This window comes from Tinamus guttatus, unplaced genomic scaffold, assembly GCF_059628265.1.
Source record: "Tinamus guttatus ecotype Peru unplaced genomic scaffold, ASM5962826v1 Tinamus_guttatus_pri_ptg001175l, whole genome shotgun sequence".
In the NCBI taxonomy this organism is placed as follows: Eukaryota; Metazoa; Chordata; class Aves; order Tinamiformes; family Tinamidae; genus Tinamus; species Tinamus guttatus.
Window position 1 is genome coordinate 17,105 of NW_028289709.1, and position 24,026 is coordinate 41,130.

The following is a 24,026-nucleotide window of genomic DNA, read 5'->3' on the forward strand; positions in this document are numbered from 1 at the left end:
CGCGCAGGCGCGGCGGGGCGGGGCGGGGGGAGGGGGAAGGTTCTGGAGGCCGCCGCCATCTTGAGCGCCGCGTCCGCCGCCGCCGCCGCCGCCGGAGCCGGTGAGGGGCTTCCAGCGGCGCCGCTGACGTCACGGGACCGGCGGTGACGTCAGCGCCGCGGCGGGGAGCGGGGGGTCGCGGCGGGAGGGAGCGGGAGCGGGTGGGGGGGGGGGAGCGCCGCGAGGCGGAAGGGGGAGGGTGGAGTGCGCATGCGCGGCGCGCGGCTCCCCCCGCCCCTCCGCGGAAGGGGGCGGGGCCTCACCGTGCCGCGGGCGGGGGGCGCGCTGGGGGGGCGGGGCTAGGGGAAGGGGCGGGGCTAGGGGAAGGGGCGGGGCTTTGGGTCCCCCCTGCGTCTGGGGGTGCCCGTGAGGGCGGGGCGGGGGGGGAATGGGGCGGGGCTTGGAGGGGGCGGGGCTTGGAGGGGGCGGGGCCTGTGTCCCCTCCCCCCCACGGAGCCCAGGTTCCCCTTGGGGGTGGGGGGGGGGGGAGGCAGCATTTTTGGTGCAAAACAGGGCGTTTTGGGGCCCGCTGATGACGTCACCGTGCCCGCCCCGCCCCGCAGGAAGCCCCCGGAGACCCCTCCGTGCCCCGCCCCTTCGGTGACGTCAGGGGGCCGCCCCCCGCCCCCCCCCAGACCCCAACATGGAGCCGGGGGGCTCCAACCCGGTGAGTGACGGGGGGGGGGGGGGGCGGTGACGTCACGGGGGGCGCGGTGACGTCACCGCTGACGTCAGCAGGCCCCGGCGGACGCCATGACGTCGGACGACTTCGACATCGTCATCGAGGCCATGTTGGAGGCGCCCTACAAGAAGGAGGAGGTGGGGCCGCTTTTGGGGCCAATTCCGGGGAGTTTGGGCCGATCCCGCGTGTTTTGGGGCAAATTCCAGGGGGTTTGGGGCCCGTGTGATGAAATCAGAGGTTTTGGGGGGAGTTTGGGGGCCATTTCAGGCTGTTTTGAGGCTTCTGGGGGGGCCTTGGGTCCCCCTGACGCTTTCGGGGTCATTTTGGGGAATTTAGGGGCATTTGGGGATTTTCTGCGCCCGTTTTGGCAGGAGTTGGGCTTTTTTTTAGGCATTTCGGGCCCACTTTGGGGTATTTGGGGGTCATTTTAAGGCATTTTGGGGTTATTTCAGCAGCAGGCGCTCCATGAAGGCAGGAAGCGTCGGGTTGGGGCGGTTTGGGGCTGTTTCGGGTGGTTTTGGGGCCGTTTCGGGTGGTTTTGGGGCCGTTTGGAGGGTTTTGGGGGGTTTCGGGGCGGTTTGGGGTGGTTTCAGGTGGTTTTGGGGCGGTTTGGGGGCCGTTTTGGGTGGTTTTGGGGCCTTTTGGGGTGGTTTGGGGGCCTTTTGGGGCCGTTTCGGAGCCGTTTCGGGTGGTTTCAGGGCTGTTTTGGGGGTTTCGGGGCTGTTTTGGGCGGTTTCAGGTGGTTTTGGGGCCGTTTCCGGGGGTTTGGGGCCGTTTTGGGGCTGTTTTGGGGCCGTTCCGGGTGGTTTTGGGCACACCGTGACCCCCGTCCTGTCCCCCAGGCCCAGCCGGGTCCCTCCAAGCTGCCGCCTGAGGCCCCCGCGACGCAGGTGAGGATTTTGGGTGCAGAAAGGGCGATTTTGGGGCGGTTTGGGCAACAAGCAGCGGAACGGGGGTGTCCGGCTGTTGTCACCGCTGTCCCCGCAACAGGCGGCCGAGGAGCAGAACAAGGAGGCCAAGAAGGAGGGCGGCGGCGGGAGCAGGTGAGCCCGGATCTCGGCCGGAATTCCCGGCTTTTTGGGGCTGTTGACGGTTTCGGGAACGGGGAGCGGCTTTTGGGGGGGAAATGCAGAATTTGGGGTGGAAACGGGGGATTTGGGGGTAAACCGGGGCTGTTTGGGGGTTCTCGGGGCTGATTCCGGCTGTTTTCCCGGGTTTTGGGCAGCAGGAAGAAGCGGAGCCGGAGCCGCAGCCGGAGCCGCGAGCACAGACACAGGTGGGCGGTGACGCCGGGTGACGTCACGGTGACATCGGGGTGACATTGGGGCAATGTTGTGGTGACGCCGGGTGACGTCGCGGGGATGTCAGGGTGACGTTGGGGTGACACCGGGTGACATCATGGTGACGCCGGGTGATGTCGGGGTGACGCTGGGTGACGTCACAGTGACGTCGGGTGACGTCGGGGTGACGTCGCGGTGACGTCGCGGGGATGTCGGGTGACGTCGGGGCGATGTCACGGTGACACCGGGGTGACGCTGGGTGACGTCGGGGTGATGCCGGGTGACGTCGCGGTGCTGTCGCGGTGACGTCGGGGTGATGTCGCGGTGACGCTGGGTGATGCCGGGTGACATCGCGGTGCCGTCGCGGTGATGCTGGGTGATGTCGCGGTGATGTCACGGTGATGCTGGGTGACGTTGCGGTGGCGCCGGGTGACGTCGCGGTGCCGTCGCGGTGACGCCGGGTGACATCGCGGTGCCGTCGCGGTGACGCCGGGTGACGTCCCGCACAGCCGGGAGCGCGAGCGGCGCCGCCGCAGCCGCAGCCGGGATCGGGAGCGGGACCGGGAGCGTCGCAGCCGCCATCGCAGCCGCGAGCGGCGCCGGAGCAGCCGCAGCCGCAGCCGGGAGCGGCGCCGCGACGACCGCGCCAGGTACCGCCGCGCGCGGCTGTGACCGCCTGTCGTTACCCTGGCTCCGCCCTCGTCACCTTTTGTCACTCGCTTTTTACCGCTTGTCACGTTGTGTCGTCCTGTGTCACCTCCCTGTCACCCGTTGTCAGTTCCTGTCACCCCGTGTCAGTTCCTGTCACCCCGTGTCAGTTCCTTGTCCCCTCCTGTCACCCTCTGCTGTCTCCTGTCACCCGCTTGTCACCTCCTGTTGGCTTCTTGGCGCCTTTTGTCACCTTTTGTTAAGTCCTAGTCACATCGTTGTTATTGTTTGTTATTTCCTGTCATTACCTGTCAGTTCTTTGTCATCTCTTTGTCACCGTTGGGCATGTCCTGTCATTTCCTGTCACTTGTTGTCAGTTTCTGTCACCCCTTTGTACATTTAGTGTTTTCTTGTCACCACTTTGTCACCTACTGTCACGTCCCCCTCATTTCTGTGTCAGCTCCTGTGTCCTTGTTGTCACCCGTTGTCACCCGTTGTCACCCTTTGTCACCCCGTTGTTACCGCTTGTCACCTCCTGCCGTCTCCTGTCACCTTTTTGTCACTCCCTGGCGCTCCTTGTCACCTCCTTGCCGCTCCCTGACACGTTGTTGTCACCTTTTGTCACCTTTTGTCACCCCATGTCATGTCATCGTTATCCCGTGTCATCTCCTGCCACTATTTTGTCACTTTTTAGCATTGTTTGTTACTTTTTGTCAGTCCTTGTCACTCTCCGCCACCTCCTGTCACCTTTTGTCACGCGTTGTCACTTCCTGGCCCGTCCTTGTCACCCCGGGTGTCTCCTGTCCCCTCCTGTCCCCGCTGGTCCCGTTTCCCCCCTTTTCCCCCTATTTCTCCCCGTTTCCACCCTCTTTTCCTGCATTTCCAGAACAAACAACCCTGCCCTGGGCGCCTTCTGTCCCCAACGTGTCCCCAATGTCCCCAACGCGTCCCTCATGTCCCCAACGTGTCCCAATGTGTTCCTCGTGTCCCCAATGTGTCCCCAGTGTGTCCCCCTATGTCCCCAATGTGTCCCCAGTGTGTCCCCCATGTCCCCAACGCGCTTCTCATGTCCCCAACGTGTCCCCAACGTGTCTTTCATGTCCCCAATGTGTCCCCAACGCATCCTCTCCTGTCCCAAACGTGTCCCCAACACATCCCCTGTGTCCCCAGTGCGTCCCCGATGCATTCTCAATGCGTCCCCCTATGTCCTCAATGTGTCTCTCATGTCCCTAATGTGTCCCCTACGTGTCCCCAACGCGTCTCTCGTGTCCCCAGTGTGTCCCCCTATGTCCCCAACGTGTCCCCAACGTGTCCCCAATGTGTCCCCAACGCGTCCCCAACGTGTCCTTCATGTCCCCAACGTGTCCCCAACGTGTCCCCAACGTGTCCCCAGCGCGTCCCCAACGTGTCCTTCATGTCCCCAACGTGTCCCCAACGTGTCCCTTGTGCCTCCAGGCGCCGCTTCGGCCACAGCAAGAGCCCCCTGTACCGCGACAAGAGCCCCGCGCGGTGAGTGACGGCGCGGTGACGTCGCCGCGGTGACGGTGACATCTCCGTGGTGACATCGTCGCGGTGACATCGCCGTGGTGACGGTGACATCGTCGCGGTGACGGTGCCGTCGTCGCGGTGTCCCCGCAGGGAGCCGCTGGGCAGCCTGAGCCCCGAGGAGCGCGACGCGCGCACCGTGTTCTGCATGCAGCTGGCGGCGCGCATCCGCCCCCGCGACCTGGAGGACTTCTTCTCCGCCGTGGGGAAGGTGGGGGGACCGCGACCGCCGCGACCGCCGCGTTGTCACCGCGACAACCGCGTCACCGCGACCGCGGCGCCTCCGCGGCCTCCGGAGAGTCCCGCGGCCTCCCTGTGCCACGTGGAGCCACCGTGGGGACGTGGAGGCCGCCAAGGGGGGACCTGGGCCTCCCCGTTCCACATGGGGCCACCAAAGTGCCCGAGGGGGCCCTAAGTGGCCTGGGGGCCTCCACGGGGCATCCTCGGGTCACCACGGGGCCACCACGAGGCTTCCTGCAGGCCACCATGGGGCTACTGAGGCCACCAAGAGGCCATAGAAGCCACCACGAGGCCACCAAGGCCACCAAGGGGGCATTGACACCACCACGGGGCCCCCTTGGGTCACCTGAGGCCACCACGAGGCTTCCTGGCGGCCACCATGGGGGGCCACTGAGGCCACCACGGGGCCACCAAGGGGCCGCCAAGAGGCCATAGAAGCCACCACGAGGCCACCAAGGCCACCACGGGACCTTTGAGGCCACCAAGGGGATATTGAGACTATCATGGGGCCTCCTTGGGTCACCCGAGGCCACCAAGAGGCATTTGAGGCCCCCACGGGGCTGTTGAGGCTGCTGAGCAGCTCCCCCCGGTGTCCCCATGTCCCCATTGTCCCCATTGTCCCCATGTCCCCATATCCAGGTTCGGGATGTGCGGATCATCTCGGACCGGAACTCGCGCCGCTCCAAGGGCATCGCGTCCCCGTGTCCCCATGTCCCCGCATCCCCCCTGTGTCCCCGTGTCCCCGCGGTGTCCCCATTGTCCCCATGTCTCCATATCCAGGTTCGGGATGTCCGGATCATCTCGGACCGGAACTCGCGCCGCTCCAAGGGCATCGCCTACGTGGAGTTCTGCGAGATCCAGTCGGTGCCGTTGGCCATCGGCCTCACGGGGCAGCGGCTGCTGGGGGTGCCCATCATCGTGCAGGCCTCGCAGGTGGGCGCTATGGGGCGGGGAGGGCGCTATGGGGCTGGGGACGGTGCTATGGGGCTGGGGAGGGCGCTATGGGGCTGGGGAGCCCTTGGGGTGGTCAAGGATGGTGGTTTCTATGGGGTCCCATCACCATCTGGGTCTTGTGGTTGGGTCTCTATGGGGCTGGTTGGGTCTCTATGGGGCTGGTTGGGTCGCTATGGGTCTGGGGAGGTCGCTATGGGGCTGGGGAGGTCCCCATGGGGCTGGGAGGGCCGCCGTGGGGCCAGGGAGGCCTTGGGTTGGTCAAGGATGGTGGTTTCTCTGGGGTCCTATCACCATCTGGGTCTTGTGGTTGGGTCTCTATGGGGCTGGTTTGGTTTCTATGGGGCTGGTTGGGCTCGTGTGGGGCTGGTTGGGTCACTATGGGGCTGGGGAGGTCGCCATGGGGCTGGGGAGGCCGCCGTGGGGCCAGGGAGGCCTTGGGGTGGTCAAGGATGGTGGTTTCTATGGGGTCCCGTTACCATCTGGGTCTTGTGGTTGGGTCTCTATGGGGCTGGTTGGGTTTCTATGGGGGTGGGGAGGTCGCTATGGGGCTGGGGAGGTCCCCATGAGTCTGGAGAGGTGGCTGTGGGGCTGGGGAGCCCTTGGGTTGGTCAAAGATGATGGTTTCTATGGGGTCCCATCACCATCTGGGTCTTGTGATTGGGTCTCTATGGGGCTGGTTGGGTTTCTATGGGGCTGGTTGGGCTCATGTGGGGCTGGTTGGGTCACTATGGGTTTGGGGAGGTCTCTATGGGTCCGGGGAGGCCGCCGTGGGGCCAGGGAGGCCTTAGGTTGGTCATGGATGATGGTTTCTATGGGGTCCCATCACCATCTGGGTCTTGTGGTTGGGTCTCTATGGGTCTGGTTGGGTCTCTATGGGGCTCGTTGGGTCGCTGTGGGTCCGGGGAGGTCTCTATGGGTCCGGGGAGGCCGCCGTGGGTCCGGGCGCCGCCCCCAGCCCCTCTCTGCCCCCAGGCTGAGAAGAACCGGCTGGCGGCCATGGCCAACAACCTGCAGAAGGGCAGCGGGGGCCCCATGCGGCTCTACGTGGGCTCCCTGCACTGCAACATCACCAAGGAGATGCTGCGGGGCATCTTCGAGCCCTTCGGGAAGGTGCGACCCACGGCGCGACCCACGGCGGGACCCACGGCGGGACCCACGGCGGGACCCACGGTGCCACCGCGGCGCTTGTTGGGGAACGGGGTGGCCTGGGGGGCTTCCAGGGGTCTCTGTTGGCCTCCTGGGTGGTGTCTATGGGGCCGGGTGGGATCTATGGGGCCTGGGTGGGATCTATGGGGCCGGGTGGTGTCTCTGGGGCCGGGCGGGCTCCGTGGGGCAGCCGTGGGTCTCACGGCGCCCACCCCCCAGATCGACAGCATCGTGCTCATGCGGGACCCCGACAGCGGCCAGTCCAAGGGCTACGGCTTCATCACGGTGCGTCCCCGCGTCACCCGCGCGCCGGGTGTTGCGACCGCCGCCGACGGGTGTTGGTGACCCCCCCCCCCCCATTCACGGGTGTTGGTGACCCCCCATTCACGGGTGTTGGTGCCGCCTGCCCTCCGGGTGTTGGTGTCACCCATCCACCCGGTGTTGGTGTCCCCCGGCTGATGGCTGTCGCTGTCACCCAGCTGCCGGGTGTTGGCGCCACCCAAGCAGTGGGTGTTGCTGTCACCCACCCCATAGATGTCATTGCCATAGATGTCAGTGTCACCCGACCAATGGGTGTTGGTGTCCCCCACCCACCGGGTGTGAGTGTCACCCAACCAATAGGTCTGGGTGTCACCCGCGCGCCAGGTGTCCCTGTCCCCCATGCCATGGGTGTCGGTGTTACCCTGCTCCTGGGTGTTGGTGTCACCTACCCCTTGAGTGTCGGTGTCACCCTCCCACTGGGTGTTGGTGTCACCCATCTCATGAGTGTCAGTGTCTCCCATCCCATGGGTGTTGGTGTCCGCCACCCCACGGGTGTCAGTGTCACCCTCCCGCCGGGTGTCGCTGTCCCCCACCCCACGGGTGTTGGTGTCACCCTCCCGCGGGTGTTGCCATCCCCCGCAGTTCTCCGAGGCCGAGTGTTCACGCCCCATGGGTGTCAGTGTCTGCCACCCCACGGTTGTTGCCATCCCCCTCCCGCCGGGTGTCACTCTCCCCCACCCCATGGTTGTCGGTGTCACCCTCCCGCCGGGTGTTGGTGTCACCCACCCCATGGTTCTTGGTGTCACCCTCCCGCCGGGTGTCCCTGTCACCCTCCTGCCGGGTGTCCCTGTCCCCCACCCCCCGGGTGTCGCCATCCCCCACCCCATGGTTCTTGGTGTCACTGTCCCACCGGGTGTTGGTGTCACCCTCCCGTCGGGTGTCACTCTCTCCCACCCCACGGGTGTCAGTGTCCCCCTCCTGCTGGGTGTTGCTGTCCCCCACCCCACGGGTGTCGCCGTCCCCCACCCCACGGTTGTTGCCATCCCCCTCCCGCCGGGTGTTGGTGTCACCGTCCCGCCGGGTGTCCCTGTCACCCTCCCGCTGGGTGTCGCTGTTCCCCACCCCACGGGTGTTGGTGTCACCCTCCTGCTGGGTGTTGCTGTCCCCCACCCCATGGTTCTTGGTGTCACCCTCCCGCCGGGTGTTGGTGTCACCCTCCCGCGGGTGTCCCCGTCCCCGCAGTTCTCCGAGGCCGAGTGTGCGCGCCGGGCGCTGGAGCAGCTCAACGGCTTCGAGCTGGCCGGGCGCCCCATGCGCGTGGGGCAGGTGACCGAGCGCCCCGACGGCTCCACCGACGTCACCTTCCCCGACGGCCCCGACGACGGCGCCGACCTGGCCGGGGCGCCCGCGCGGCTGCAGCTCATGGCCAAGCTGGCCGAGGGTACGGGCTATGGGGCGGCTATGGGGCAGGTTATGGGGTGTATGGGGCGGGTTATGGGGCAGCTATGGGGCAGCTATGGGGCGGCTGCAGCTCATGGCCAAGCTGGCCGAGGGTACGGGCTGTGGGGCGGCTGTGGGGCGGCTATGGGGCGGGTTATGGGGCGGGCTATGGGGCGGCTATGGGGTGTATGGGGCAGGCTATGGGGCGGGCTATGGGGCGGGCTATGGGGTGGCTATGGGGCGGCTATGGGGCGGCTATGGGGCAGGTTATGGGGCAGGTTGTGAGGCGGGCTGTGGGGCGGCTATGGGGCGGCTGGGGGGCGGGTTATGCAGTGGGTTATGGGGCGGTTGGGGGCAGCTGTGGGGGGTTGGGGGGCAGTTATGGGGCGCTATGGGGGGTCCAGGGGCTCCCTGTGGGTCCCAGTGGGTCTGGGCAGCTCCCAGGACTCCTTGTGGGTCCCAGGGGCTCCCTATGGGTCCCATGAGTCCCTATGGCTCCCTATGGCTCCCTATGGCTCCCTATGGCTCCCTATGGCTCCCTATGGCTCCCTATGGGTCCCTATGGCTCCCTATGGCTCCCTATGGGTCTCTATGGCTCCCTATGGGTCCCTATGGGTCCCATGGGTCCGTGCTGCCCCACGCCTCCCCCCAGGTTCGGGGCTGCAGCTCCCCGGCCCGGCCCAGGCCGCCCTGCAGCTCAATGGGGCTCTGCCCCTCGGCGCCCTCAACCCCGCCGCCCTCACCGGTGAGCGCGGGGCGCTATGGGGGGCTATGGGGGGCTATGGGGCGGCTATGGGGTGGTATGGGGGGACTATGGGGCGGTATGGGGGGGCTATGGGGCTGGGGAGGGGCCCAAGGGTTCCCTGTGGGGCAGGGAGGTCCCTATGGGGCGCCTATGGGGCAGGGAGGTCCCTGTGGGGCCTCTATGGGGCAGGGAGGTTCCTGTGGGGCAGGGAGGTCCCTGTGGGCTCTCTGTGGGGCTGGGGGGCCCCTGTGGGGTCTCCATGGGGCTGGGGGGTCTCCAAGGGGGTTCCTGTGGGGCGGGGAGGTCCCCATGGGGTCTCCATGGGGTCTCTATGCGGTGGGGGGGTTCCCTGTGGGGGGCAATGGGGTCTCTATGGGGCAGGGAGATCCCTAGGGGGGCTCCATGGGGCTGGGGGCTCCCTATGGGGCTCTATGGGGCTCTATGGGGGTCCCTATGGGGCTCTATGGGGCTCTATGGGGTCCCTATGGGGGCCCTATGGGGGTCCCTATGGGGCTCTATGGGGGTCCCTAAGGGGTCTCCATGGGGCTGGGGGCTCCCTATGGGGCTCTATGGGGGTCCCTATGGGGCTCTATGGGGTCCCTATGGGGCTCTATGGGGGTCCCTATGGGGCTCTATGGGGGTCCCTAGGGGGTCCCTATGGGGTCCCTATGGGTCCCTGCGGGGTCTCCCCGGGCCGGGGGCGTGTCCCGCGCTGACCACGCCCCCTCTCTCTCGCGGCCAATCAGCGCTGAGCCCGGCGCTCAACCTGGCCTCGCAGACGCTGGCCTCGCAGTGCCTGCAGCTCTCGGGGCTCTTCTCCCCCCACACCATGTGAGCGGGGCGGGGCCTGGGGGGGGGGCGGGGCCTCGGGGGGGCGGAGTCTGCAGGGGTGGGGGCGGTGCTATGGGCGGGGGGGCGGTGCTATGGGCGGGGGGGCGGTGCTATGGGCGGGGGGCGGTGCTATGGGCGGGGGGCGGTGCTATGGGCGGGGGGCGGTGCTATGGGCGGGGGTCTGGCTGTGCCGGCTAGGAAGGGGTGGGGGCTGTGGGGGGCGTGGCCCGGCTTGTGGGCGGAGCCTGGAGCCCGTCTATAAAGGGGGGCGGCGCTGGCCCCGCCCCCTTCCCCACCACCGCTCTCCCCCCCGCAGGTAACACGGCCCCGCCCCCGGCGGAGGGGAAGCTCCGCCCCCCTCCCCGCGACGGCCCCGCCCCCCCTCCTCACCACGGCCCCGTCCCCTGGCGGGGCGGGGCCTCCCGCGAAGGGAGTGGGAGTGCGTGGAGGGGCGGGGCCTCCCGCGGTCACGTGGGGAAGGGGCGGGGCGGGGGAGAAGCGAGGGGCGGAGCCAGCGCTGGCCCCTCCCCCACCACCGGCTCCGATTTTTTTTTTTTTTCCGTTTTATTTTTCTGGGTTTTTTTGGTTTTTTTTTGTTTTTCTTTTTCGGAAATAATAATTAAAAAAAAAGACAAAAAAAAGAACGGATTCGGCCTCGTTTCCATTTCCGTGAACGGAAGGCAGCGCCACGTGGCTCTTAAAGGGGCGACACCGCCCGGCGGGGCCCACCGGGGGGCGCTTAAAGGGGCGACGCCACCGGGGGCGCTTAAAGGGGCCTGTGGGACGGGGGCGGCCCACGCCGGGGGGCGGCTCTTAAAAGGGCAACTCCCCTTAAAGGATTCAAAGGGAGTGCCCCCGCCTATCCCTTAAAGGGGCAGAGTCCCCGAACCCCCAGAAAACCCCTTACAGTCCCGCTGAAAGGGGTCGCGGCTCCTTTAAGGGGAATTGCGGGGGGGGGGGGGGGTTGTTGTTTTTGAGCGTCCCGTGACAAAAGGCGGGGGCGGGAGGGGCGGGAGCGCCGCGCCTGGCCACGCCCCCTCCCTTAGCCCCGCCCCCGAGCCGTTATTTGGTGACGTGGGTCCCCCCCGCGCCTGGCCACGCCCCCTCCCTTAGCCCCGCCCCCGAGCCGTTATTTGGTGACGGGGCCCCCCCCGCGCCTGGCCCCGCCCCCTCCCTTAGCCCCGCCCCCGAGCCGTTATTTGGTGACGTGGGTCCCCCCGGCGCCGCCCCCGCCGCTGCCTTCCCCGGTCCCGCCCGGCGCCGCCCAGAGCAGCGGCCGCGGCCGCCACGATGTCCCCGACGGCGCCGCCGCTGCTGCCGCTGCTGCTGCTGCTCCTGCTGGCGGCGCCCGCCGCGCCCGAGCCCCGCTTCAGCCCCGAGGTGAGGCCGGGACGGGGCGGGGGCACCGGGACCAGCGAGCGGGAACCGGGAGACCCCGGAGCCCCCGGGACCCCGCGAGAGCCCCGGGACGCCCCGAGATCCCGCGAGAGCACCCGGGACCCCCGAGACTCCCCCGGGACCCTCCGGGATCCCGCGAGAGTCCCCCGGGACGCCCCGAGATCCCGCGAGACATCCAGGACCCCCCGAGATTCCCCCGGGACCCCCGAGATTGCGCGAGAGCCCCCGGGACCCCCTGAGGGCCCCCGAAACCTCGCGAGACCCCCGGGACCCCCCGAGACTCCCCTGGGACCCCCCCGAAACCTCGCGAGAGCCCCCGGGACCCCCGAGACTCCCCTGGGACCCTCCGGGGCCCCGCGAGAGTCCCCTGGGACCCCCCGAGATCCCGCGAGAGCCCCCGGGACCTCCGAGATCCCGCGAGACCCCCGGGACGCCCCGCGACTCCCCTGGGACCCCCCGAGATCCCGCGAGACCCCCGGGACCCCCGAGACTCCCCCGGGACCCCCCGAGATCCCGCGAGAGCGCCCGGGACCCCCGAGATCCCGCGAGAGTCCCCGGGACCCCCCGCGACTCCCCCGGGACCCCCGAGATCCCGCGACTCCCCTGGGGGCCCCGAAACCTCGCGAGAGCCCCCGGGACCCCCCGAGATCCCGTGAGACCCCCCCTGGGCCCCCCCCCCCCCCCTTAAAGGGGCCGCGGAGGCTCCGGTTCCTCCAGGGGCTCCCGGGGCTCCGGGCGGGACCCGGCGGCTCCGCGGGGGGGGCGGGGGGGGCCCGGGGATCCCCCGAGAAACAAAGAACCTCCCTCCCCCCCTCCCCCCCCCAACGGGGCCCCGGCGTCCGGCCCCCCCCCCCCCCCCCCCCCCGCGCTCCTCCCCCGGCCACGTCTCCCCCTCCCCTCCCCCCCCCTTCCCGTTTTCCCCGCTTTTCCAGCGGGGGTTCCCCCCCCCCCCAGCCCAAATCCCGGTGTCCCTCTACCGCTTCCTCCCCCCCCCAAACTTTTTCCGTAATTCCCAACTTTTTCCGTAATTCCCAACTTTTCCCGTAACTTCTGCGGCCAAAGCGGCCGGGAGGGGAGGAAAAACCGACTGGAAAACCCCAATTCCCGGGGAAAAAAAAAAAACGGGATGAGGAAGGAAGGGGCCCCGGGGGGAAAAATGGGCCGGAAAACCGGGAATTCCCAAACGGGGGAGGGGGAAAAGGCCCCGTTGGGGCCCCGGCGTCCGGGGGGGGGGGCGGGGGGGGACCCGGTCACGGGATGCGGGGGCCGGCGGGGCGGGGCCGGTGACGTCACTGCCGTCGCCATGGCGACGCCCCCGTTGGGTCCCCATGGCAACGGGCCCGTCGCGGCGTCCCCGGTGTCCCGGTTGTGGCCCCGTTGTCCCCAATGTCCCCATTGTCCCCATTGTCCCCATTCCGCCCGTTGTCCCCCAATGCCCCTATTGTCTGTATGTCCCCCCATTGTCCCTAATGTCCCCCAATGTCCCTAATGTCCCCCCAGGCCTGGCTGCAGCAATATGGCTACCTGCCCCCCATTGTCCCCCCATTGTCCCCATTGTCCCCATGTCCCCATTGTCCCCATTGTCCCCAGGCCTGGCTGCAGCAGTACGGGTACCTGCCCCCCGGGGAGCTCCCCGTTGTCCCCATTGTCCCCGTTGTCCCCGTTGTCCCCGTTGTCCCCATGTCCCCTTGTCCCCCTTGTCCCCCTTGTCCCCATTGTCCCCATTGTCCCCGTGTCCCCAGGCCTGGCTGCAGCAGTACGGGTACCTGCCCCCCGGGGAGCTCCCCGTTGTCCCCATTGTCCCCATTGTCCCCATTGTCCCCCCATTGTCCCCAGGCCTGGCTGCAGCAGTACGGGTACCCGTCGCCCCCCGGGGAGCTCCCCATTGTCCCCATTGTCCCCCCATTGTCCCCATTGTCCCCATGTCCCCGTGTCCCCAGGCCTGGCTGCAGCAGTACGGGTACCTGCCCCCCGGGGAGCTCCCCGTTGTCCCCATTGTCCCCATTGTCTCCCCATTGTCCCCATTGTCCCCCCATTGTCCCCATTGTCCCCCCATTGTCCCCAGGCCTGGCTGCAGCAGTACGGGTACCTGCCCCCCGGGGAGCTCCGCGCCGGCTCCCGTCGCTCCCCGCGGTCGCTGGCGGCCGCCCTGGCCGCGATGCAGAACTTCTACGGGCTGCCGGTGACGGGGACGGCGGACGCGGCCACGCTCAGGTGGGACCCGGGGGGCGCTATGGGGCGCTGTGGGGCTCTGTGGGGCACCATGGGGCGCTATGGGGCACTATGGGGCGCTATGGGGCGCCGTGGGGCTGGGCTGCTCCGTGGGGCAGGGGGGCTCCGACATCCCGGGGTCTTGGGCGGCCGAGATCCATCCAACCCCCTGGGCTGGGGGGCATCCAGGGGGTCTCTGTGGCCTCCACGGGGTCTCTAGGGCCTCTGAGGGGTCTCTGTGGCCTCCAGTAGCCTCCAGGGGGTCTCTGTGGCCTCCAGGGGGTCTCTGTGGCCTCCAGGGGGTCTCTGCAGCCTCTATGGGGTCTCCAGGGTCTCCAGGGGGTCTCCAGGGCCTCCAGGGGGTCTCCGGGCCCCACGGGGCCGTCCCCGGCCCGGGACAGGTCCCACGGGCTCCCCCGTTCCCGCAGGGCCATGCGGAGGCCCCGCTGCGGCGTCCCGGACAAGTTCGGGGCCGAGATCAAGGCCAACGTGCGGCGGCGCCGCTTCGCGATCCAGGGGCTGCGCTGGGAGCAGCAGGAGATCACCTACAGGTGAGGGGGCGGGGCCTCGGGGGGCGGGGCTGTCCATGGGGCGATGATGGGACCCAACGAGGACGTTGGGGTTCTCCATGGGGTTCACGGTAGGACCCAACATCGCTCTGGGTCTCCTGAGGTTCCCCATGGGGTTCCCGATGGACCCCAATGTCACTGTGGGTCTCCTGAGGTTCACCATGGGGTTCATCATGGAACCCAACGTAGACACGGGCCTCATGAGGCTCTCCGTGGTGGACCCCAACGTCCTCATGGGTCTCCTGGGGTTCCTGATGGACCCCCATGTCACTGTGGGGCTCCTGGGGTTCCTCATGGGGTTCCCAATGGACCCTAATGTCGCTGTGGGTCTCCTGGGGTTCCCTGTGGGACTCATGATGGACCCAACATTACTATGGGTCTCCTGAGGTTCCCCATGAGGCTCTCCATGGTGGACCCCAATGTCACTATGGGTCTTCTGGGGTTCCCCATGGGATTCCCAATGGACCCCAATGTCGCTATGGGGCTCCTGGGGTTCCCCATGGACCCTCATGTTGCCGTGGGTCTCCTGGGGTTCCCGATGGACCCCAATGTCGCTGTGGGACTCCTGGGGTTCCCGATGGACCCCAGCGTCACTATGGGTCTCCTGGGGTTCCTGATGGACCCCAATGTTGCCGTGGGGCTCCTGGGGTTCCCCATGGGGTTCCCAATGGACCCCAACGTCGCTATGGGGCTCCTGGGGTTCCTGATGGACCCCAATGTTGCTATGGGGCTCCTGGGGTTCCCCATGGGGTTCCCCATGGACCTCAACATTGCTATGGGTCTCCTGGGGTTCCCCATGGGATTCCTGATGGACCCCAGTGTCGCTATGGGGCTCCTGGGGTTCCCCATGGACCCTCACATTGCCGTGGGGCTCCTGGGGTTCCCCATGGACCCCAATGTCGCTGTGGGACTCCTGGGGTTCCCAACGTCGCTATGGGGCTCCTGGGGTTCCCAATGGGCCCCAACGTCGCTGTGGGTCTCCTGGGGTTCCCCATGGGGTTCCTGATGGACCCCAACGTCGCTATGGGGCTCCTGGGGTTCCCAATGGACCCCAATGTCACTGTGGGTCTCCTGGGGTTCCCGATGGGGTTCCTGATGGACCCCAACATCGCTATGGGGCTCCTGGGGTTCCCCATGGGGTTCCCCATGGGGTTTCCAACGTCGCTGTGGGTCTCCTGGGGTTCCTCATGGGGTTCCCCATGGACCCCAACATCGCTATGGGTCTCCTGGGGTTCCTCATGGAGTTCCCCATGGGGTTCCCAACGTCGCTATGGGGCTCCTGGGGTTCCCAATGGACCCCAATGTCGCTGTGGGTCTCCTGGGGCTCCCCATGGGGTTCCCCACGTCGCCGTGGGTCTCCCGGCCGCCCCACGGCTCTCACGCCCCCCTTGCCCCCCAGCATCCAGAACTACACGCCCAAGGTGGGCGAGGCGGCCACGCTGGCCGCCATCCGTCGGGCCTTCGGCGTGTGGGCGGCGGCGGCGCCCGCGCTGCGCTTCCGCGAGGTGCCCTACGGCGACGTGCGGCGCGGCCGCGCGCCCCAGGCCGACGTCATGATCTTCTTCGCCGAGGGCTTCCACGGGGACAGCACCCCCTTCGACGGCGAGGGCGGCTTCCTGGCCCACGCCTACTTCCCCGGGCCCCACATCGGCGGGGACACCCACTTCGACGGCGCCGAGCCCTGGACGGCGCGCAACGACGACCTCAGCGGTGAGCGCGGGGGGGCGTTGGGGACGTTGGGGGCCTCTTGGGTGGCCTTGGCCCAATGGGGGACGTTGGGGGGACGTTGGGGCCCTCTTGGACGGCCTTGGTCCAATGGGGGACGTTGGGGGTCATTGGGCTCCTCTTGGACGGCTTTGGCCCAATGGGGGACGTTGGGGGGACGTTGGGCCCGTCTTGGACGGCCTTGGTCCAATGGGGGACGTTGGGGGACGTTGGGGCCCTCTTGGATGACCTTGATCCAATGGGGGACATTGCGGCCCTCTTGGACGGCCTTGATCCAATGGGAGACGTTGGGGGACGTTGGGGCCCTCTTGGACGGCCTTGATCCAATGGGGGACATTGGGGGACGTTGGGGCCCTCTTGGATGACCTTGGTCCAATGGGGGACATTGGGGGTCATTGGGCTCCTCTTGGATGGCCTTGGTCCAATGGGGGACGTTGGGGGACGTTGGGGCCCTCTTGGACGGCCTTGGCCCAGTGGGGGACATTGGGGGTCATTGGGCTCCTCTTGGATGGCCTTGGTCCAATGGGGGATGTTGCAGTGGCCTTGACCCAACTGGTGATATTGAGGTGGCCTCGACCCAATGGGGGACATCAGGGTGGCCTTGACCCAGCTGGGGACATTGGGGTGGCCTCGGCCCAAGGGGGGACATTGGAGGGTCATGGGGCCCCTCTTGGACGGCCTTGGTCCAATGGGGGACATTGCAGTGGCCTTAACTGGGGACATTGGGGTGGCCTTGACCCCGCTGGGGACATTGGGGTGCCTTGACCCAATGGGAACATCAGAGTGGCCTTGACCCAATAGGGGACGTTGCAGTGACCTTAACTGAACTGGGGACATTGGGGTGTCCTTGACCCCGCTGGGGACATTGGGGTGTCCTTGACCCTCAACCCGCCCCCTCTTGACCCCAACGCCCCCCCCATCCCCAGTAGCCCCCAGTGACCCCCGTGTCCCCCCCAGGCAACGACCTGTTCCTGGTGGCCCTGCACGAGCTGGGCCACGCGCTGGGCCTGGAGCACTCGAGCGACCCCTCGGCCATCATGGCGCCCTTCTACCAGTGGATGGACACGGAGGCCTTCGTGCTGCCCGAGGACGACCGCCGCGGCATCCAGCAGCTCTACGGTGCGGCCCCCGTGGCCCCCATGTCCCCGGGGTGGCCCCGTGTTGGTCCCGCTCTTCCTGCCCCCTGGTTGGAGGGCTCCGTGGTCCCGCTCAGGGTCATCGTCCCCATCCCGGTGGCCCTGGCCTGGTCCCCGTTCCGGTGTCCCCGTCGCCGCCTTGGTGTCCCCGTCCTCATCCCGGTGTCCTGGTCCCAGTCCTGGTGTCCTCGTCCTCACCTTGGTGTCCCCATCCTGATGTCCCCATCCCAGTATCCTGGTCCCCATTCCAGTGTCCCCATCTCCATCCCAATGTTCCCATCCCAGTGTCCTGGTCCCCATCCTGGTGTCCCCATCCCGGTCTCCTGGTCCCCATCCTGATGTCCCTATCCCAGTGTCCTGGTTCCCATCCTGGTGTCCCCATCCTGGTGTCCCCATCCTGGTGTCCCCATCCTGGTGTCCCCATCCCCATCCCAGTGTCCTGGTCCCCATCCCAGTGTCCCCATCCTGGTGTCCCCATCCCCATCCTGGTGTCCCCATCCTGGTGTCCCCATCTCCATCCCAATGTCCTCATCCCGGTGTCCCTATCCCGGTGTCCTGGTCCCAATCCTGGTGTCCTGGTCCCCATCCTAATGTCCCCATCTCCATCATAATGTCCCCATCCTGGAGTCCCCATCCTGGTGTCCTGGTCCCCCTCCCGGTGTCCCCATCTCCATCCCGGTGTCCTGGTCCCTGTCCTGGTGTCCCCCCGCCGCTGTCTCCGTCCCCTTGTCCCCTTGCCCGTCCCACCCCACGGACGTCCCCTCCACGTCCCCCTCGTTGTCCCACCCCACGGACGTCCCCTCCACGTCCCCCTCGCTGTCCCCGTCCCCACGGACGTCCCCTCCACGTCCCCCTCGCTGTCCCCGTCCCCAGGCAGCGGGACGGGCCCCGTTCCCAGCCGGCCGCCCCCGGGGACCACGGCCCGTCCCCGCGTCCCCGACCGGCCGCCCGGGCCGCCCTACGGCCCCCGCATCTGCGACGGCAACTTCGACACCATCGCCATGTTGAGGGGGGAGATGTTCGTCTTCAAGGTGGCCGCGGGGACCGGGGACGCGGGGACATGGGGAGGGGGAGGTGGGGACACCGGGATGGGGACACTGGGGTGGGGACACTGGGATGGAGATGGGACATGGGGATGGAGCTGGGGATGTGGGGGTGGAGATGAGACACTGGGATGGGGACATTGGGATGGGGATACTGGGATGGAGATGGGGACATGGGAGTGGAGATGGGGACACCGGGATGGAGATACCAGGATGGAGATGGGACATGGGGATGGAGATGGGGACATTGGGATGGGAACACTGGGATGGAGATGGGACATGGGGATGGGACATGGAGGTGGAGCTGGGGACACAGAGATGGATGTGGGGACGTGGGAATGGGGACAAGGGGACACTGGGGTGGGGATGGGACATGAGGGATGTGGGGACATGGAGATGGGGACACGGGGATGGAGCTGGGGACACGGGGTGGACGCGGGGCCATCGCGCTGGGTGTCCCCATCCCCATGGCGATGTTCACGCGGTGACGTCCCCGTCCCCGTGGTGACGTCCCCGTCCCCGTGGTGACGTCCCCGTGGTGACGTCCCCGTCCCAGGAGCGCTGGTTCTGGCGCGTGCGCGAGCGCCGCGTCCTCCCCGGGTACCCGCTGCCCATCGGGCAGTTCTGGGCCGGGCTGCCCCCCAGCATCAACACGGCCTACGAGAGGAAGGACGGCAAGTTCGTCTTCTTCAAAGGTGGGGACACCGGGGGGACGTGGGGCCATGGGGATGGTGACATTGGGATGGTGACATTGGGATGGGGACATGGGGATGGAGATGGGGACGTGGGGATGGGGACGTGGGGATGGACATGGGGATATGGAGATGGGGATGGTGACATTGGGATGGGGATGCAGAGATGGGGATGGGGACAGGGGGATGGGGAGGGGGACGTGGGGACAGGGACATGGGGGTAGTGACATTGGGATGGGGACGGGGACATGGGGATGGTGGCATTGGGATGGATATGGGGATATGGAGATGGTGACATTGGGATGGGGACGTGGGGATGGAGATACAGGGATGGAGGTGGGAACGTGGGGATGGGGACACCGGGATGGGGACGTGGGCACGGTGACGCGGGGTGGTGACGCGGTGACACACGGTGACGCGGTGACGGTGACACCGCCATGGTGACACCCGGTGACGGTGACGCGGTGACGGTGACACCGCCATGGTGACACCCGGTGACACGGTGACACCGCCATGGTGACGCGGGGTGGTGACGCGGTGACGGTGACGCCGCCATGGTGACGCGGTGACGGTGACGCCGCAGGCGACCGGCACTGGGTGTTCGACGAGGCGGCGCTGGAGCCCGGGTACCCCCGACCCCTGCGCGAGCTGGGCCGGGGCCTCCCCAGCGACCGCGTGGACGCGGCCCTGTTCTGGGCACCCAGCGGGAAGAGCTACTTCTTCCGGGGAAACAAGTATGGGAATGGGAATGGGGATGGGGATGGGGATGGGATGGGGTGGGAATGGGAATGGGAATGGGGATGGGAATGGGGGAACCCCGTGGACGCGGCCCTGTTCTGGGCACCCAGCGGGAAGAGCTACTTCTTCCGGGGAAACAAGTATGGGAACGGGAATGTGGGGATGGGAATGGGGTGGGGATGGGAATGGGAATGGGATGGGGATGGGATGGGGATGGGATGGGGATGGGGATGGGGTGGGAATGGGGTGGGAATGGGGATGGGGATGGGAATGGGGTGGGAATGGGGATGGGGGAACCCCGTGGACGCGGCCCTGTTCTGGGCGCCCAGCGGGAAGAGCTACTTCTTCCGGGGAAACAAGTATGGGAACGGGAATGGGAATGGGATGGGAACGGGGATGGGAATGGGGGTGGGAATGGGGTGGGAATGGGGATGGGGATGGGAATGGGGGCGGGAATGGGGTGGGAATGGGGCAGGATGGGATGGGGGGGAACGGGGGTGACCAGGGACAACCGGGACCTCCTGGGTGGCCTCGGGTGACCGGGGGCTCCTGGATCTCCTGGGGGACATCGGGGGCTCCCGGGATCTCCCGTGGGTCAAGCGGTGCCTCCCGTGACTCTATCCCCGCCCCCCGGTGACGTCACGCCCCCCGGTGATGACGTCACACCCCCCAGTGACGTCATCCCCCCCCCCCCCCCCCGCAGGTACTACCGCTTCAATGAGGACACGGGCGCCGTCGACCCCGACTACCCCAAGAGCATCGAGGTCTGGGGGGGGGGTCCCCGAGTCCCCCCGCGGGGCCTTCATGGGCTCCGATGACGGTGAGGACGGGGGGGGGACACGGGGGGGGACACGGGGGACGGGAGGGGGACAGCGCTGGGTTTTAACTGGGTCGTCTTCTCTCGCTACCCCAATGTCCCCCATGTCTCTGTCTCCTCCCCATGTCCCTCCCATGTCCCCCCATATCCCCCTGATGTCCCCGTGTCCCCCCATGTCCCCCCCATGCCCCCTCCGTGTCCCCGTGTCCCCCCACATCCCCCCCATGTCCCCCCGTGTCCCCCCATGTCCCTCTTGTCCCGATATCCCCATGTCCCCCCCGTGTCCCCCCACATCCCCCCGATGTCCCCATGCCCCTTCCTGTCCCCATGTCCCCCCATGTCCCAATGTCCCCGTGTCCCCGTCTCCAATTTCCCCCCGTGTCTCGATGTCCCCGTGTCCCCTCATGTCCCCGTGTCCCCGTCTCCAATTTCCCCCCGTGTCTCGATGTCCCCATGTCCCCTCATGTCCCCCCACATCCCCTTCCTGTCCCCATGTCCCCCCATGTCCCAATGTCCCCGTGTCCCCGTCTCCAATTTCCCCCCGTGTCTCGATGTCCCCTCATGTCCCAATGTCCCCATCTCCAATTTCCCCCCGTGTCTCGATGTCCCCTCATGTCCCCCCACATCCCCTCGCTGTCCCCAATGTCCCCCCATGTCCCCCCGTGTCCCCGCAGCCTTCACCTACTTCTACAAGGGCGGCCGCTATTGGCAGTTCGACAACCAGCAGCTCCGCGTCTCCCCGGGCTACCCCAAGTCGGTGCTCCGCGATTGGCTGGGCTGCGGCCGGGGGGGCGGGGCCCCCACCGAGGCCGCGCCCCCCGAGGGGGGCGGGGACACCGAGGTCATCGTCATCGAGGTCGGGGGCGGGGCCGGGGGCGGGGCCGCGCTGCCATTGGCCCTGGCGCTGGCGGCGGCGGCGCTGGCGGCCGCGGGGGGGGTCGTGTGGGGGCGGCGCCGCGGGGCCCCCCGGCCCCTCCTCCGCTGCCAGCGCTCGCTGCTGCCGCGCGTCTAGCCCCGCCCACCGCCCCCGCGGGCCCCGCCCACCTCCTCCAGGCCCCGCCTACTGCGCCCGTTTTCCTGGCAGGACCCTGGAGTTGGAGGCGGAGCTTTGAGGCCCCGCCCCCATTGAGGCCCCGCCCCCTCCTTTCCACGCACGCCCCCCCCCCCCGCTGGGACGGGAGGGTGGGAACGAGGAGCTGCGGGTCACGTGACCCCTGCTCATACACGAGGGCGGGGCTTCAAGGGGGCGGGGCTCACTACGGGGAGGGGCTTCCCCTGCACACGAGGTCTATGCAAATAGGGGGTGGGGCGAGCAGGGTGGGCTCATGCAAATGAGGGGCGGCGCTATGCAAACGAAGGGGCGGGGCCCATTGTACATAAGGGACTTTTTTGGGGGGGTTTTTTAAGGTTTTTATTTTCGTTTTTTTTTTACTATTTTCGTTTTTTTTTAAAGGGGGGGTTAGGGGCTCCTCCCCTCCCCTCCCCCCCAACCACTTCCTGCTGGGCGGGACTTGGGGGGGCGGGGGGAGGGGCCGCGCCGGGGCCCCTCCCTTCCCCCTCCCCCCCCCATTGCGTGGGGGAGGGGCTGGGGGCACCACAGCACGAGCGCGTCGAATAATTAATAATTAATAATAATTAATAAAGAAACGTCCGGAACGGAGCAGTGCGAGAAACGAGGTGGGGGGGGCGGGAGGGGCCCTGGGCGTGGCCGTGGCCGTGGGCGCCGCCATCTTGTCGTACGGCAGTAATTCCCGGGCTGTCCCGCTCGCGCTCCTCCCTTTCCCTCCCGAGAATTCCCTCCCTCCCGCAGGAAAACACCCGATCCCGGGATAGAGACGACGTCCCCGCACATCCGCACACGTCCCCGCTCTGTCCGTGGCCAAGAGCTCCTTTTCCCCCCACATGGTTCTATTTCTTCATCACTCACGACAATGGGGGGGGGGGAGGCTGCGCATGCGCAGAGCGTCGGGAGCGGTCACTGCTGCCATCCCGTGTCCGAAAATCGGTACTGCAACGGGGAGGGGGAGGCTGCGCATGCGCAGAACGTCGGGAGCGCTCACTGCTGCCATCCCGTGTCCGAAAATCGGTACTGCAATAGGGAGGGGGAGGCTGCGCATGCGCAGAGCGTCGGGAGCGCTCACTGCTGCCATCCCGTGTCCGAAAATCGGTACTGCAATAGGGAGGGGGATGCTGCGCATGCGCAGAGCGTCGGTAGCGCTCACTGCTGCCATCCCGTGTCCGAATATCGGTACTGCAATAGGGAGGGGGAGGCTGCGCCATGCGCAGAGCGTCGGGAGCGCTCACTGCTGCCATCCCGTGTCCGAAAATCGGTACTGCAACGGGGGGGGGGGGGGCTGCGCATGCGCAGAGCATCGGGAGCGCTCACTGCTGCCATCCCGTGTCCGAAAATCGGTACTGCAACGGGGAGGGGGAGGCTGCGCATGCGCAGAGCGTCGGGAGCGCTCACTGCTGCCATCCCGTGTCCGAATATCGGTACTGCAACGGGGAGGGGGAGGCTGCGCATGCGCAGAGCGTCGGGAGGGCTCACTGCTGCCATCCCGTGTCCGAATATCGGTACTGCAACGGGGAGGGGGAGGCTGCGCATGCGCAGAACGTCGGGAGCGCTCACTGCTGCCATCCCGTGTCCGAAAATCGGTACTGCAACGGGGAGGGGGAGGGTGCGCATGCGCAGAGTGTCGGGAGCGCTCACTGCTGCCATCCCGTGTCCGAATATCGGTACTGCAATAGGGAGGGGGAGGCTGCGCATGCGCAGAGCGTCGGTAGCGCTCACTGCTGCCATCCCGTGTCCGAATATCGGTACTGCAATAGGGAGGGGGAGGCTGCGCATGCGCAGAGCGTCGGGAGCGCTCACTGCTGCCATCCCGTGTCCGAAAATAGGTACTGCAACGGGCAGGGGGAGGCAGCGCATGCGCAGAGCGTCTGGAGCGCTCACTGCTGCCATCCCGTGTCCGAAAATCGGTACTGCAACGGGGGGGGGGGAGGGCTGCGCATGCGCAGAGCGTCGGGAGCGCTCACTGCTGCCATCCCGTGTCCCGAAAATCGGTACTGCAACGGGGGGGGGGGGGGGGGGGAGGTTGCGCATGCGCAGAGCGTCGGGAGCGCTCACTGCTGCCATCCCGTGTCCAACAGGGAGGGGGAGGCTGCGCATGCGCAGAACGTCGGGAGCGCTCACTGCTGCCATCCCCGTGTCCGAATATCGGTACTGCAACGGGGACGGGGAGGCAGCGCATGCGCAGAACGTCTGGAGCGCTCACTGCTGCCATCCCGTGTCCGAAAATCGGTACTGCAACGGGGGGGGGGGGAGGCTGCGCATGCGCAGAGCGTCTGGAGCGCTCACTGCTGCCATCCCGTGTCCGAAAATCGGTACTGCAACGGGGACGGGGAGGCAGCGCATGCGCAGAGCGTCGGGAGCGCTCACTGCTGCCATCCCGTGTCCGAAAATCGGTACTGCAACGGGAGGGGGGGGGCTGCGCATGCGCAGAGCGTCGGTAGCGCTCACTGCTGCCATCCCGTGTCCGAAAATCGGTACTGCAAAGGGAGGGGAGGCTGCGCATGCGCAGAGCGTCGGGAGCGCTCACTGCTGCCATCCCGTGTCCGAAAATCGGTACTGCAACGGGGAGGGGGAGGCTGCGCATGCGCAGAGCGTCGGGAGCGCTCACTGCTGCCATCCCGTGTCCGAAAATCGGTACTGCAATAGGGAGGGGGAGGCTGCGCATGCGCAGAGCGTCGGGAGCGCTCACTGCTGCCATCCCGTGTCCGAAAATCGGTACTGCAACGGGGAGGGGGAGGCTGCGCATGCGCAGAGCGTCGGGAGGGCTCACTGCTTGCCATCCCCGTGTCCGAAAATCGGTACTGCAACGGGGAG

At 67.5% G+C, this 24,026-nt stretch overlaps 2 protein-coding genes across 2 annotated transcripts; both read left to right on the forward strand.

Annotated features, from left to right (window-relative positions):
- The first annotated feature begins 682 nt into the window (after nt 1-682).
- Nucleotides 683-9,815, forward strand: RBM23 (RNA binding motif protein 23). Its single transcript, XM_088538793.1, has 14 exons — nt 683-715; nt 775-858; nt 1,564-1,611; nt 1,712-1,764; nt 1,947-1,997; nt 2,511-2,651; nt 4,105-4,158; nt 4,288-4,405; nt 5,215-5,367; nt 6,361-6,498; nt 6,754-6,819; nt 8,038-8,236; nt 8,888-8,980; nt 9,727-9,815. The coding sequence occupies exons 1-14, from the start codon at nt 683-685 to the stop codon at nt 9,813-9,815; spliced, it is 1,320 nt and encodes a 439-aa protein (XP_088394919.1).
- Nucleotides 9,816-11,101: 1,286 nt separating this feature from the next.
- On the forward strand, nt 11,102-21,152 carry LOC148590654 (matrix metalloproteinase-14-like). Its single transcript, XM_088538792.1, is given in 11 exon segments — nt 11,102-11,191; nt 13,275-13,423; nt 13,849-13,971; nt 15,389-15,699; nt 16,672-16,833; nt 17,724-17,881; nt 18,450-18,588; nt 19,169-19,319; nt 20,027-20,093; nt 20,095-20,143; nt 20,815-21,152. Coding segments are annotated over 11 exon segments (1,737 nt in total).
- Nucleotides 21,153-24,026: the final 2,874 nt, after the last annotated feature.

Coding starts and splice junctions, on each gene's coding strand:
- RBM23 (XM_088538793.1), top strand. CDS start 683: ATGGAGCCGGGGGGCTCCAACCCGGTGAGTGAC. Junction 716..774: donor GCTCCAACCCGGTGAGTGAC/GGGGGGGGGGGG, acceptor CGCTGACGTCAG/CAGGCCCCGGCGGACGCCAT. Junction 1,765..1,946: donor GAGGGCGGCGGCGGGAGCAG/GTGAGCCCGGAT, acceptor GGTTTTGGGCAG/CAGGAAGAAGCGGAGCCGGA.